The sequence below is a fragment of the Oncorhynchus gorbuscha genome, linkage group LG17, assembly GCF_021184085.1.
Source record: "Oncorhynchus gorbuscha isolate QuinsamMale2020 ecotype Even-year linkage group LG17, OgorEven_v1.0, whole genome shotgun sequence".
Classification (NCBI taxonomy): Eukaryota; Metazoa; Chordata; class Actinopteri; order Salmoniformes; family Salmonidae; genus Oncorhynchus; species Oncorhynchus gorbuscha.
In genome coordinates this window covers 48,176,426-48,193,173 of record NC_060189.1, presented here as the reverse complement: position 1 = coordinate 48,193,173, position 16,748 = coordinate 48,176,426, and the positions used below count along the sequence as shown (strand labels likewise).

General features: G+C 41.6%; 1 protein-coding gene across 5 annotated transcripts in view; it reads right to left on the bottom strand.

The window, feature by feature from the left end:
• LOC124001494 (RING finger protein 24-like) overlaps window positions 1-16,748 on the bottom strand; it is a 58,103-nt gene that overhangs the window by 39,117 nt on the left and 2,238 nt on the right. The window contains exon 1 of one of the 5 annotated variants that reach the window (XM_046308311.1): window positions 2,508-3,227. The exons of 1 other annotated variant lie outside the window; for it this stretch is intronic. In XM_046308311.1, the coding sequence (XP_046164267.1) occupies window positions 2,508-2,698 (191 nt within the window). In that variant the 5' untranslated portion in view covers window positions 2,699-3,227. Of the gene's footprint in view, window positions 1-2,507; window positions 3,228-16,748 lie in introns of those variants that run through there. 3 more of the 5 variants (XM_046308308.1, XM_046308312.1, XM_046308310.1) reach the window with 3 other exon arrangements.

The following is a 16,748-nucleotide window of genomic DNA, read 5'->3' as shown; positions in this document are numbered from 1 at the left end:
CACGAGTGTTGACACACAGAGGACGTACAGTACACGGCTTCGATCCAATTGATGTAAGATCTGGGAGTGCAGGTCTAGGCCTAAATGTCAACGTAGCAGCAAAGTAGCCTAGCTGCTGTTGAAGTAGGGCGGGTTGGGGTAAGGAGCGGAGGGTTGGGGAACGGGCAGGGAAGAGAGGATTTTAAAACGTCTCTCTTGGGGATCTCGCCCAAGGCGATTTATAGAATCCCTCCCAGAACCCCTTCCTCCCCTCGTTGTGTCGCGGGCCCCTGTCGACCATCGACCCCCCGCTAATGGAAAGTATCAGGATACGCTTAGCTAGATGGTCGCGGGTACACCCCGTCGTCCCGGTAACCCTACCCCGTCGCGGTAAACAACCGACATCGTCCACAAAGGCGTGCTTCAGGTGTCACTCATGGCTGTATGTTGTCCCGCTATTGAATGGAGCAAGAAAAATAAGAAAATACACTATTGGGAGTCCTAATTCATCCCTTTTAAATTCTGACACCGACTGCTTTCTGAAAGACTTTTTCTTCTTTCATCACTGGGGTTTCTATTTAGGTCTATACAGCAGGATGAATCCATGTCTCTAAGCACATCATTGCAGGAGGTCGAAGAAGCCGAGGAAGTTGAGTAACCGGTCCAGAGCCTGTGCCTCTCAGCATTGACAGGGAAGGTCATTCACTGGACAGACAGACATTAACTCTGAAATGGGCACGGACAGCCAGACAGACGGACGGATAGACATTAACTATGAAATGGGCACAGACATGTAGGGAGTCCACGATCTACAGCCAGCTACTCTGTGGGGCTGGAACACACAAATGCCTACAAATAAAACGCACACTAAAGTCACTCCAGAGTTCATGGGAAATGTGAATAAAGGTCCACGTCGTGAGGTCGCGGGCCTTTATTCACATTTCCCTTGTTTGTACTGAATCAGGCCACTTTGAGGGGACAAAAAATCCAATGTACACTTCTCTTGCCTCACACAGTGCCAAAACAAAGCCAATTGAACTGACAGTCAGATTGACAGGACTATTGACCATATAAATGACAGAATCTACCGCTCGCACACCACTGCCCTCAAAGGAAAGCACCTAAAAGTCATCCGATCCAGTCACAGAAAAGTACCTCAAATATCCTACAAAAAAGGGCCTGAAAATTCCCTAGCTCCTACTTCTTCTCATCTCTGAACTGCCTTGTTCAGGGGCAGAACAACACATCTGTACCTTGTCAGCTCGGGGATTCGATCTAGCAACCTTTCGGTTACTGGCCCAACGCTCGAACCACTAGGCTACCTGACACGCCAAAGTATGGGGAGAATCTAGTGAGTATGGGGTTACTGAACCGATTTGTTTCAACAATATAGTCTAAACGAATGCCGAAACGATTCAAATGTACTTGACTAAGCACCATAAAACCACAGAGGTGTAGCATAGGAAGTGAGACATGCCTTGTTTGCTCACACAAGCACTCTGGAGTGCGTCTCAGCCATTGCCCAGCAGCCACCAACCAATCCACAGGACCCTCACAAATCATCTAAAGAGGAAACAGATGGGCCAAAACATTTCTTAACCCAAACAATGCCTAGCCTAGCTAATGCCAACACATGCAGTAGCCAAAGCCCAGTGAATGCCAAATTGTTTTTCAATAAAACTAGCCTGCTTTATTGATCACAGTTTAGTCTAGTCAGACAACACTGAAGGATATGACCATTCCCAAAGGCTTGACCTGAGCAATAGTTCCAATATTCACACAGTGGTTTGCCTACACAAATACACATGCAAAGGCAGTACATTTCTTATATCACAGACTGAAAAGTGAAGTCCCAGTTAGACATGTTTTGGTTGTGGGGAAACAAGAACCTTAATAATACCACCACTGAGGGAAGGCAGTTTCTCTAGATAAAGTAGTGTTTCTTAAACATGTCCTTGGGCGCTTTGACAGTTTCCCACATTAGATCGATTCCACCGCTTGCACACCTGATCCAACTAGTGAAGGGCTTGATGATGATGGCTTGTTGACCAGCTGAATTAGGTGTGTTCGTACTGGAATAGATTGCACATGTGGATCGCCTGGGGCTCCCAGGACGAGGACTTGTATGAGAAACACTTGACTAGAGTCTGCCCAGTGATAAGGGATCCGATTACCCTGGCTGGGACTGGGTGACCTCAGGGTGAGGCCTCAGTAGTTTTCCCCTCGTTTTCTCCTTGCGTCTGTCACATGGATCTGCCCACTGGTTCCTAGATTGCACCAGAGTAACTGTAGTCTGGGGATTATTGTGCAAGTTAATGTCCTTATTTTTGGAGGGCAGTGGTGGAATACGTGGGGTTTACTGGCAAGATGTACCATTTAAACTGTTGGTTATCTCCACATTACAGGTATTCAATTCATACAGCCATGAAGGAGCTATCTTTAGTGTGCATTCATGTTTGCCTGTCCCAACCCAGCAATAAATGTAATGGCTAAATTTGACAAGTGTTGAAAAATCATTGCTTTCATACCTCAATCTGTCCAAATACTCCACAACCCGAGATACCCTTTGAAAGGCTCTAACAAAATGACCCTCCTTTTCTCCCTTGCATAACCTGTGGCTTTCACAAATCACATTACAAGCCGGCATGGGGCCGTAATACCGTATCCACCCTGAGCCGTGCTGTTCCGGCAAACTAAGGAACCCCAGAGCAGAGCACATTGCCTTACACTGGACCTAAAATTAGAGTTGCCTGGAAGTCCCTCCCACCAGATAGCAGCCAAGTAGATAGTCAGAAAGTGAAAGAAGAATCCTCTTTGCATCATTCCAGTAATTTTCCATTGCATTGGACAGGGTCTAATACTAAGAGACAGGAATGGGGCAAAGCGGGGTAAGTCTGGAAAATGGATGTTATGTCTAGATAAACCACAACTAGCCATGGTCAATAACCTGAATGTGACATTCAGACAAAACACATTGAGCTGGGGTTTTCCCACAGAATTACAGAATGTTTGATCAATACTAGTGCTGCTAGCGGACTAATCACATGTCCTGATGATGACCAACTTGACCTTTGAACCTCCTCCCACAGATTCATTTTTGAGGAAGTGTTCTCCGTCGCAACACCGTTATCTGGTATTTAAGGGAAACTGACAGTCACTACTGCATGACGAGGAAGCACAAGATCACAAAATGTTTTCATTTGAATTTGTTAAGGTATCCCATTGTAAAACGTATTCGTGGTGGTTAGATTATGCTCAATGGAGGAAGAGATTCACCAAACATTGTAGGAACATCAGAAATCAAAAAGTCACTACAGTAGTTCACTAACTTTCATAGACCGCAGTGTAACATATTCACAATAAATCAGGCTTTCACCCTTTGTTGAGGATTAAATGTTCATTGAGATATCAAGTTAAAAAAGCAGTTATACAAACTCCAGTTTTATGGTTTTGGTTCAGAACACATGCTTTTGTATGACATTCCCCACCCCCCCCCCCCTCCTCTTTTGTATTCAAATAGCTGACTGTTTGCAGTGTTTCACAGAGGGCTTGTGGCAAGCCTCCTGCACCTGAAACAAAGGCAGCTATCTGATTCTGAAGTGGAAATTTCCACTGGCAGCTACAGCCAGCCATGATTTGCACATTTGAAACATAATATGCCAAAGGGCAACACCAAACCAGAGGCCTCGAGCAGAAGGCAGAGCTCCATACGAGGCAGCAGTCAGGCTTGGGGCTGTTAAAACCGTTGCCCGTCATGACTCACCACTACCACACACATCAGTCAGCTATTGTTTAATTGAGCTTGTAGCCCAAATTCCCAACATGGGGGCAGTAGCATTGTCAGGGCTTTAGAAGTAATTGGAATCATCACAGCTTAGGCTAAAAGTATATGTAATTGTTCCTAGTCATTGTGACAACAGTGGTGAGCTAATCTGCGAACCGACCCAGTCAAGTCAGCCCTAACGCAGAAGACTCACAAAGCTTACCTGGGGATACATCCTATACATCTGTCATTTAGGCCATTTCTAAAGTGGAAACCTTTCCACGTTGTTCTCTTTTAGCCAGCGGGACAATATGAGTGGTTGGTTTTGTTCACCAAGGGGAAACGACACCGCAATAGAGATAAATAGGCATCCCAGCGATCCGGGGAGAAAACATAACAGTGCTGTTCCCTTAGGTCCGGAAATGTGTGTTGCGAAAAAACGAATGCTTGTTTTTCTGCACAGTTGATGCCAAGTTCTGCAATAAACTAGTTTAGACAGTAACTTTAACTTTAGTTCCGTAGATGTGGTGGCGGAGGGTAGAGAATGCGCTTCGATAGGAGCAAACAAGGTCAACCTCAGGGATGTTCCTGGCAATAATTTTTTCGGGCCACTGTATTAAAAAAGAAAATAAAAAATGTTTCAGTGTAAACTTAAATCACTAAACTTAGATAAAGTATGTAGAAACAATGATGGATCTCTCATAAATTGTATACATGTTATATATAGAAATATATATTTTATACAGTATTATAATCTTTGAGAACTAACAAATCACCAAAATAAAAACTATACAGTCAGGGAGATTGAAAACAATGAATTTAGCAGTATTGATTTTGTTATTATGTTTGAGCAAAATAACACACCATTAGCCATGGCAAAGTGCATAGAATTGCAAGAAATTTGCTTTGAAATGGCAACATTTTCCGTCAATTCAATGGCAAAATGTGCAGATTGACTGAAAACGTGCTAAAAAATACAAAAAGTTCTCAGTTCCATGGAGAAAGTATTAGAATGACAGGAAATTGGCGGCGGGGAAAAGTCTCTACACCGCCACGATGGGGGCCTCTAAAATGTTCTCTAAAATTCAGCCATGTCGACTGTGCCCATTGCCATGCCCCAGTTCCAAGATGATTGACAAGAAAAGTATCATCCAACCCGTCGGGTATCTCACTGCACCCTCGTATGCCATGTCCTGAAATATACAGACACAGATGGGTTTTTGTTTTAAAGTAGACCCAAATGTACATACTTCTGACTGCCAACTATAACTTTTGGACTCTATAATGACATGACTGTTGTTGTGCTGTAGAATTTGCGAATGGTCTAGTAATAAATTCTAAACATTAGTTTATACTGAATTAAGCATTTTCGTTTACTCATTTCATTAGTTATGTTCCAACATTCCCTCCATCTTGTGCCAACATCAGTTCTCTAAATCTTGTTCCAATAATCTCTTAGAATGTTTTTTTAAACTATCAGATGGATAGGCTCTCCGCAGTTTTGTGCATCTTCCCAATCATATGAATATCCTTTTCGGACTCAAATAGGATTCCCTCAAGATGGCACTAATACCCTAATTATTTCAAATCTACATTTGTTGATATGAAACTTTAAAATTGCATGCATTTAAAAATATCGACATTGGTCAGTCCAATATTGCTTTTTAATTCTGTCATGGAAATAACTTTATTTCCTATTACCAAGTCCAAGTTTCTATGCCTTTTATTTTTCCAGATGGACCAATTTATCTGTGGATTCTGAAAATCTATCCAAGGATCGTGTTTTTAATTGCACCGTATCCAAAGCCAGCATTCACAATAACATAAGCCTATGGTCTAAGATTATGCTGTTTCTATAGCCTATTTTTAACAGATGGCACTGAATCAATGGAACACAGACATTTTGTTTTTGCCTAATTTGGTATCAGATGTCAGGATACGGAGGGCAGATGCCTCAATTCCCAGAATTAAACCAGGGAATACGCCAAGTAGGTCACATCAACAGACCAATGCATTCTTAGTGATAGCAAAGGTCAGTTGGTTTGGGGAAAACATTGCTAGATTGACTTTTAGTAGAAACTTTGCAACAGAACCGAAGCTGTTGAAACCATAGACCACTGTACTGTGTTCTTCAGGGGCCTTCTTGAGCATCTCAGATTAGGAGTGCTGATCTAGGATCAGGACCCTTTAGGGCTGGGAATGATACTTCGGTGCCGATACGATATGCGTTCCAATTCTCACAATTCTATATATATTGCGATTCAATACTGTGATCTTATTACGACTCGATGTCCCAAACATATTGCTCACCATATGTCTGCTGCAGAGGGACAAGAGAAAGCCAAAAAGTATATACTGATACGAAACTATCACTAGGACCCATGATCTAGGATCAGGTCCTATTCATTAGAATGGAAGGGAAAACTGATCCTAAATCAGCACTCCTACTCAGATGCTTTATGAATACGAGACCAGAAATGCATGGCAGACAGTCCAAATTCCATGCGTGTGAGCCGGGCAGCAGGATTAATCTTCTAACCCCTGACCCAGGGCAACAGTGTTGCTCCTGCGGCTAATTAATCCACTTTACCCAGAGGGCTGATCTGGGGCTGTGCTGTGGGATCAGCCTCACTGACACCGACTCGGATTCAATGGCTTTAGAGACAGATGGGCAAGAGACTGTGGCCCGTCTTAAGGTGGGACACTGGCTGCATGTCTTGAGGTGGGACACTGACCTGGATGCATGACCGACATTGATAGTGACTTTATTAGAAGCAGGTGAGACGCAAAAAAAATGGCATAGAACCCACCTTCATGACTGACATTGGCTTTGATATCTGTAGTTTTGTGAGACACCGATAATGACAAGGGATATAGAGCCATAAGACCCATATTTGTCTACTTCAAAAACGAAAATAAGGTGTGTTTCATACCTTTTCTGCATTTTTATTTCACACACTCTTCCCTCCAATGGCCAGCAGTCAAATACTTCTCTCCAACTCTCCCTCTTAAGCTTTGCTCATTCTTCTTCAGTGGGCTCAGACAGTAACACAAGCTGGTACAAACAAGGGGGGAACTGACACATGCAGCTGTCGCATGTAGCCCCCCCCTCTTCCTCCTCCCTCCTGCAATCCAGCACTAGGCCTACATTTTCAGGGAGGAATTACTCTCTTCTTACACCTCTCTCTCTCATAAACATACTTAAAACAGCCCTACTTTTTGGTGGTGGCCCCTGGTTTCGCACCTTACCCCCAAACACATGGTTTACACGTCCTGTTTGGGCATCTGCTCACCTGCTTACACACACACACACACACACACACACACACACACACACACACACACACACACACACACACACACACACACACACACACACACACACACACACACACACACACACACACACAATAATTGACTGACTATTGGGTGACTTGTTCAAAGCCAGAGGATCAAACTCTCCTATGTTTCTAAATGGGAGTTTAAACGGTCACTCAGGCCGCACCCCAGCCACCTTTCGGCTATAATTGAACATTTTAGGCTAAACGTGGGCTACATTTCATCCCAATTAGCCTACTATGTTAGTTCTTAGACATAGGCTTTTCGTTTGAGGATATAATTGACCAAATCATGTGGATAGGAAACGCAATACTAGGCTTATGTAGAGGTTCTGCAGATGGTCTACTTGCTTTTCTTTTCAATGAGATGATAGAAACAAGAGCCCTGCTGAAAACAGTCCGTGTCGCTAAATAAATCCTGTGGTCATGTGACGAGTGAGTGGGCAGACCAAGGCTTTACAACAACATGGCAATGCTTGGCAAAACCCCGAAAGACAAACAAATCCAACACAACGACTCAATATCAATGCTTTTGTTGGCTGAACTTCTGAATAGATAGTATAGCATTAACGTGATAGGACGAGTCAAGCGCCTACTATACAAATACAAAGAGCGAGACAAGAATGGATATAAACATGGCATCAATATCAACATCTCGACACCTAAGAATAGTTGCCCATGTGCACGCGCACACACTCTCCACCGAGCTCGTGGGATAAAGATGGCTAATTGAATACCCGTGGTGGACAGATGGGACTGAACATGACACATTATTCAAGGGCTAATGAAGCAAAGCACTGGGTCAGCAGCACTCTCAAAGGCACGACCACCTTGTCCTTGAGCATCGTCCAGATGTTGGCATACACAGCAAGCCACAGGCTGGCACAAATGGCAACGAAAACGAGCCCTAACAAAGCTAAAATGGAAATGAATTACAATGTTCACATTTTCAAACCAGGCTTAAATCAGGATTAGGCTACAAGTCAACACTGAGGAAATTAATGTCTTGATGTAGGCCTTTTGACCTAGGCCCTAATTGTGTTTGTGCTTGTCCACTACGGGACCTCCTCGCTACAATACCATCACAAAGAGAACATTCCAACATGTCAAATAAGTTAAGGCTAGTACTTCCTGAAATACATTTGACATTTTAGTAATTTAGCACACGCTCTTATCCAGAGCGACTTTCAGGAGCACATAGGGTTAAGTGCCTGGCACAGGGGCACAGCAACACATTTTTCACCTAGTCGGCTTTCGGTTACTGGCCTGACGCTCTTAAACGCTCGGCTACCTGCCGCCCTGACAAGACAGACGAATGACAAGAGGCCGACGACATTAGACAAAACTGTGTCTCAGAACAGAAATTGCATCTGAGGCACGTGGCATAATACTATTGCAAGTTCATTGGGCAATTCTACCCAGCACTAAGCCAAGCCAGGGGATGTGTGTGTGTGTGGGACCATTCATTCCATGGGGCTGATTTCATCGTCCGACTGCTATAAAAGGCCTATGAGATGACTGCCTCACATGTGGCAGCTTAATCGTTAAGCTGAGTTGGTGTGATGACAGCGTGTTCATGTGTACGATAGGATGCCAAATGGTAACACTTATTAAACTGGTGCCCAACTTCCTTGTTTACGACTGGAGAATGGGGTTACCCAACTGAAGTCAAGGATGTTGTGTCTATTGTTTCTCCACTCCGTTGAATTGGTTAGAATCAAGATTAGGGATGGGCATGAGTAATCACGTACTAGAATTAACGTCAAAGCTACATTTTTAACCAGAGATATAGATATATATATATATATATACACACTACCGTTCAAAAGTTTGGGGTCACTTAGAAAGGTCCATGTTTTTGAAAGAAAACAAAACATTTTGGCCATTAAAATAACATCAAATGGATCATAAATATATAGTGTAGACATTGTTAATGTTGTAAATAACTATCGTAGCTGGAAACGGAATGTCGACATAGGCCCATTATCAGCAACCATTATCAGCAACCATCACACCGGTGTTCCAATCCAACGTTGTTAGCTAATCAAGTTTATACTTTTTAAAGGCTAATTGATCATTAGAAAACTCATTTGCAATTATGTTAGCACAGCTGAAAACTTGTTCTGATTTAAAGAAGCAATAAAACAGGCCTTCTTTAGACTAGTTGAGTATCTGGAGGATCAACATTCGTGGGTTCGATTACAGGCTCAAAATGGCTAAAAACAAAGACCTTTCTTCTGAAACTCATCAGTCTTTTCTTGTTCTGAGAAATTAAGGCTATTCCATGCAAGAAATTACCAAGAAACTGAAGATCTCATACAACGCTGTGTACTACTCCCTTCATGGAACAGGGCAAACTGGCCCTAACCAGAATGGAAAGGAGTGAGGCCCCGGTGCACAACTGAGCAAGAAGACAAGCACATTAGTGTCTAGTTTGGGAAACAGACGCCTCACAAATCCTCAACTGGCAGCTTCATTAAATAGTACCCACAAAACCAGTCTAAAAGTCAACAGTGAAGAGGTGACTCCGGGATGCTGGCCTTCTAGGCAGAGTTGCAAAGAAAAAGCCATATCTCAGACTGGCCAATAAAAAGAAAAGATTAAGATGGGCAAAAGAACACAGACACTGGACAGATAATGGCCCTCTTTACACCTATGTAGATATTCATTCACTCAATTGAATTCCGACCACTTCCTACACACAAGCTCCTGTTAGATATGTTTTAATCGGCATCTCTGTAAGCCTAACTGATGGGATACACAAGCTACATTCCTTGCCAAATGACAACAGTTTTATCACAAATTCAAAATGGACTGGTTGATTTAAGTAGGGAAAAGCGTGTTTTCATCAGAATCCTTAAGGCGGTAATTAATCACCATGCAATGTAGTGTTCGATGTGGAATTGTTCATCCATTTTGACAATGCCAAAGAACATCCAGAATAAACTCAATTGAACATCTGTCTATATATCGAAAATCAGAAAGATTTTGGTTTGTAACCCTGCAAAGTTTTTTTTCTTTCTTCCAAATCGCCAAATTAAGCCCCGTTTCAAATGATCACTCTGAGAATAACTATTCCAGACAGGAAATAGACATCACTTCACACTGGAATATGTTCTATTGTATTCGGTTGTATTACATCATGGTTTGGGTGTGTCTTGACTGTGATAAGGGCCCATGAAATAAGAGCATCTTGTCTGCTAAATTAACAAAACAAGGCTATGCCATTGCACAGCATTAGGCTTCTATGCAAGCGCTACTGCTGAGGTTACTGCCTTTTTGAAAATTGTGTTCCACGGTATAATATAACCAGATTTTTTTCAATTGGCTGAATATTGGCCAGTTTATTAGGTACGCCACCCCGTTCACAAAAATGGATCACTCCTACAGACCGTGAGTCACACGGCTGTGGCTTGCTATATAAAGCAGGCAGACAGGCGTCCAGTTACTGACATTAGAATGGGCAAAACGAGTGACCTAAGTGACTTTGAGTGTGGTTTGACATCAGGGCCAGGTGCACCGGATCCAGTATCTCAGAAACGGCCACCCTCCTGGGATTTTCACGGATGAGTCTAGGATTTACAGAGAATGCAGTGACAAACAAAAAACAGCCAATCGGCGGTAGTCCTGTAATGAGTAGTGCGTGAGACTAGGGTGGCAACACATATATTCTAAATTATTTCAAATGATTTCAATGGGTCTTTCGCCATTCGGATTGTTTTATGCTGTTCAATTCAACTTCAGCCTAAAATAATTTCCTGCATTTCCATCAATTTCTGCATTTCCTGCACTCATTTGAGATCATTTCCACACTGCCAGAATATGAGCAAAAATACTAGGCCTTATTTTTAACCAAATGTTGCAATTGCGATTTAGATCAAAACACAACGAATGAAAATGCCATGGACGACTTGTGACAGGGTAGGAACCAAAGTGATGCTCAGCGTTTCCTAGGGGACCCTATAATCTTTGGCTACATTAAAAATTATTCATATAGCCAACATATTCATGCTTCGCCTATTCCTCTTTGATTTAGAAGATACTGTTGCACAAACATGCTGATTTAAGCCTCCACCAGTACTGGTATCAGGATTTATTAGCTAGCTACGTTCACTCTGACTCAGTACTTTTCTTAGCTAGCTAGCCAGATAGCCACTAATACTAATCGCTAGTTAACACGATTTAGCTTAACATGCTAAGAAAATACAAACTAGCTGTTTGCAGATGTAAGAAACACAAACTAATATTGTATTGATTTATATTAAGCTCTAAGTGGAAACAACATTGTTGCATGTGCTGCATTGACCATGTAGACTGAACGAAAGTGTCTCGTGGTAAAGCAACAACAAAATGCGCTCCTTGAGTGACAGGGGGTGGGACTAGGTATGTGTGGAAAGCGGCAGAGAGAGAGAGAGAGAGAGAGAGAGAGAGAGAGAGAGAGAGAGGACTCAAGTAGCAGAGTAAACTATAAAAATGGACGTTACACATGGAGTATCACAGTTAACAAACCAAACGTTAAAATACCGTTATAGAAGGTAAAATAAAAACCCAAACCGGCCCGTGCATAAATACCGGTATATAGTCAAATACGGTATACCACCCAGCCCTATTCTGAAGGCAAAGGGGGTCCGATCCAGTACTAGATGGATGTACCTAATAAACTGGCTGGTAAGTGTATATGGGGCAATTTAGAAATTAGGATTTGTTATCTGTAATGGTTATTATAAACAAGACATTGTATACAGATAAATGCGCAAATGTATTCCCAGTGCGGGCCTCCATTCGGTAGTCAAAGAAAATACATTTGAGTACTCGAACACTCAAAAAATGGAAAATGCCCATCCCTAGTCGAGATTTGACATGTTGGCACTGCTTAAAGTTGAAAGACCAGTTTGTCAGCATACTGCACCAACTCTGATAAGCATCTCGAAAAAAGAATGGTTCAACAATAAATCTCATCTAAATCTATTATCTAATATTATTTCTCCCACGTTGGATATGGTTGCAGTCCTCAGTTCTGAAACAATCTTCAGTGCCCCGTAGAATTGCCGCCTTTCCCTATGTTGCTATGTGCATAATATCAAAGTTAACCAGCATATTGGGAGTGAGAACAATGTAGCAGAGGCGGCAGCAGCAGAGACGAGGATACAGCCGTCGCCTTAGCTTAATTGTCTAAGAAGATTGAGGAGAGAAGAAACCCCAATTTAAATTAGGTCTATAATCCATTTCTCTGCTGCCAATGACTGGACAGAATTGCAAAAATCTCCGAAGCTGGAGTCTTATATCTCCCTCTCTAATTTTAAGCATCAGCTGTCTGAGCAGCTTACCGATCACTGTACCTGTACACAGCCAATCTGTAAATAGCCCACCCAACTACCTCATCCCCATATTATTACTTACCCTCTTGCACCCCAGTATCTCTACTTGCACATCTATCACTCCAGTATTACTGCTGAATTGTAAATGTTTTCACCTCTAGGGACTATTTATTGCCTTACCTCCCTACTCTTCTACATTTGCACACACTGTACATAGATTTGTCTATTTTTCATTTTCTTTTGTGTTATTGACTGTACGTTTGCTTTTGTGTAACTCTGTGCTGTTGTTCTTGTTACACTGCTCTGCTTTATCTTGGCCGGGTCGCAGTTGTAAATGAGAACTTGTTCTCAACTGGCCTACCTGGTTAAATAAAAGGTGTAATAAATAAATAAATAATCAATAGCCTAACTTAAATGTGCCTGGCTTTATAAATCATCCATATACATCTACAGAAAATAGAAAGATCTTGCTTCGGTTGCCTGTTTGAGCGTGTTTAATAGCCTACTTATTCCGTGAGCGCCAAGGCTCATGCAATGGCAAATTTCACTGTTTTTAATATTTGCTATGCTGTAATAAAGGCTTTACAAAAAAACAGACTGGTATTACTGAATGTATTTAGTGTGGTTTACACTTATTCCAAACAGGCAGAAAAATTATATTGTAATCTAACAGCACCCGTGTCGTCACACATAATATGCACACAGCTCTGGCTCATATACACTCCTTTATCTGCATCTCCTTCTTATTGTTATTATCACAATTATTATTATCATCATTATAATCACAAGTCATCATTAGTAGGCTTGTATAACCACCATCGATCTGTAAGCCTAAGAAGGTGTCCTGTTTAGTCCTAATACATAACTTACTTAGGCCTGTATTTCAATATATAGGCTACAGTATCAATCAATCATTTGTTCGTGCCATCACACAGCATATGAAACATTCACGCTTTGAAATGCAATCAAGCATTTTCATTTTTTAAATCATTTTAGCCTAAAAAAATAATTAAACCACAAATCACAAATGCATGCAACTGTTTTTAGTCTGCTGTAATAAAATGCTTTATATATGTTTTTCCCTGTTAGAACAGACTCTCTGGTACCCTTATTTACTTATTGACTTCCACTTTGCCCCCTGAGCAACCAGTAAACATAAGCCATTTAGACTTTATTTTCCACGTCTTCCACATCCATTTTGCTGTCGACATTGTGTTCGGAGCTTGTTATAACCAATTTATTGGTGTCATTATGACAGGTTATAAGTCAGGCCCTATTGGTCACATGCATGTGATGCTTACATGTTTCACGTAAAGAAAGCAAGGGTTGGGGGAATAGGAGATGTTAATTGGTAAAGAAATTAGGGATTTCGGTAACAGAACTTTTTAGCCAGAACTAAGTAAGAAACTAAAGGGCTGATATGATGTTGCAGCTTCAGCAGGGACAGCTATTGCTGTGCTGCTTTCGCTGCAGTAGGGAGGAGAGCGAGAAAACGTGTGCCTGCCAGTTACACAGGCACTCGTTGTCATTTTTGGTAACACAGTGTGACCGTCGGGCTCTTTGAGTCATTTGTGTGTCTTAATGATTTAAACAAACAGTGTGCTTAAAGTATCAGACAAGCTCAGTGCATACGTAGTTGATATTATTCAAACACATAGGGTGTGTCTGTCTATATATGGAAAAATAAGTTTAAACATTTCGACCTATCGATTGGACAGAAGGACTCTCGGTCGACCAAGATGCTTTTTGGTCGGGTACAGCCCTAGTCCTACCGTTTCTGTACTATACTTTGGTATGCGTTATTACCGGAAGTGCACACAATGGGCTCCATTTAAAAGAAAAATAAAGGGCCTCCCGAGTAGCGCAGCAGTATAAGGCACTGTATCACAGTGCTTGAGGTGTCACTACAGACCCGGGTTCGATCCCAGACCCGGGTTCGATCCTAGATACAGGCCTTTTTGCAATCTCAACATTCAATATGCAGCTGGATTTATGGCATAGTTGATCATTGGTTGTTAGAAATAACATTAATATTTTCCATGACAACACGTGGCGCCTCAAATAGAATTTGAATTATAAAGTCAAAAATAAACATTTAGCTGCTAGTTGCAAGTTTTGTGGTTGGAATTGCAGTATATATTTAGTTTTGAGAATTTTACATGAGTTAGCGACTTGTGACAGACTTGTTTTGTCTGGACAAACAAAAACAAGAAAAATGTTGCTTATCAACCGGATACGAACGTGTTCTGGGGGGGGGGGGGGGGCGACAGAGTTCCAAAAATTGGATAATCGTTGTGTTTGGAAAATAGCTGTGAGGTTTATCGAATCGGTATCAATAATTCTGTTCTCCTCGAGCTCATTAATGATATAATGTTCATATCTGAAGATGGCAGAAAGGCCAGTCTCTTTGGCGATGACAAGGATAGGCAAGGAGTGGAACGTTAGTTAAAGAGACTGGTACTCAGGCTAGAATGTCTGCTGTAAGCAAGAAGCTTGATCATGACAGTTAGCAACTTAGCTAGCAAATTAGCAAACTAAATGGAAAGCTGGAGCCCGAAGCTGGATCTAATTTAATTAACATATCTTAGATTTCTTATAGTTATACTTAATATATGGTTATAAGCAGTGGCGTAGCATGCACCCCTGCAGCCCCCAGGTGCCCTCAACCCTGCAGCCCCCAGGTGCCCCCAACCCAAATGTTTTTGCTTTTTTTTTTAAACATTATTTAAAAATCATACCGTCTGTATTTTAGAATATACCATACACCAGGGTATCGCCCAAGCCTAATGCAATTACTTTTATTTAAAACAAACAGGCTTTGGCTACCTTGATTTTGAGAGCAATAGCTAAGTAGCATATTACAGCTAGATTTTGACTAAATATCTTACATTTACATTTACATTTAAGTCATTTAGCAAACGCTCTTATCCAGAGCGACTTAATCTCAATTCTTTTAGCATGTCAACAGCCTAATACGCCAATGGAAAATAATAACATGGTCCAATGGACCATCATTAGACTTTACTATATTTACACAGTTATGTAATAGGTTGCAGGAGCATTTACCCGAACAGTGACAGACCTCAGGGAAGTCTCGTTTAATGTTAAATTATGGTCAAATGCAGTGTTGTTAAGCCTAACCAGGGGTGAAAGGTGATCTAATTTCTTACCGGCAAGAGCATTTTTGTAGTATGTTTTTTTAATACTACAAAAATTACAGAGTGGCCTCCTCTGCTGACACTGACAAACAGATCAATAAAAACGATGTCTGATCCATATAAATCGGCCTACGCAAAGGGGAAACAAATACAATATGACGTCCAGCTAGCCTGGAGGAAACTATTGTCCAAAAGTGGCACTGACCCAATGACAAATATAGTGAATATGCACACTTACCGGGGATATGGCCGATGTTCTCCGTTGGTGCCAATAAGATAGGCTACTGTTCGCTCAATTAATTAATTGTCATCTCTTTACAGCAATAGCCATTTGCGTTCCAAACATTTTTTGGGGCGATTGTATGTTTCCGCATTGCAATATGCCTGGCTGTTTCTCTCTGCTTTTCACTGACAGTTGCAACTTAACAATCACCTATTTGGTATCGGCAGAGCGCGCTGCACAAATTGCGGGCCCTTCCATACTGTTGGCTATGCGATTTAAAACAATCCACAGGTTGTTTTTTAAGAGGCTAATGATCCTCTGTGGCCAAATCATACTTTCTGGTGTGGTAGCCTATGTTGAATGATTTTTATTTATTTCTGTGTAGACGGGAGTAAGGTAATTAGACTATACATGTATACATTTTGGCAATTTAATTAAATTTAGGAGACTTTAGGGAAAACTTAGCTTTCCCTACCCTTATGGACACGCCACCTATGCCTTTTAATGTGGCATGAACACAGCCAGTCATGATGTTTTCATCCGGATTGTCAAACAATCAATCATTCGTTCACTCACAAAATCATTTCAGCATCCAAATCCCAATCGTGCACTGTGCACCTGCTATTTAATGAATGGAAACAGACCGTCACAAAACACCTACGTGTAATGAAATTCTGCAATTGTCAATAGGCCTACACTTGTAGCCTGAATTGATGCATCGTCCATCCACTGTTGTCCATGCGCGCCTCGGTTAGTGTATACTCCCCAGTTTCAGATCAATTTGCGCATTCTTCATGCGGCTGACATGCAGTCATGTTAAATAATGGTGTAATAGCCTATAGTTTTTGTTGTATTAATTTTGATAGGCTCATATTTTACCGGTATGGCACACCCCCACTATTTATTTAAACGGCATTACTTTCACCTCTGCTCCTAACAGCAGAATTTCGTAATTTGGGATTAGCGAGC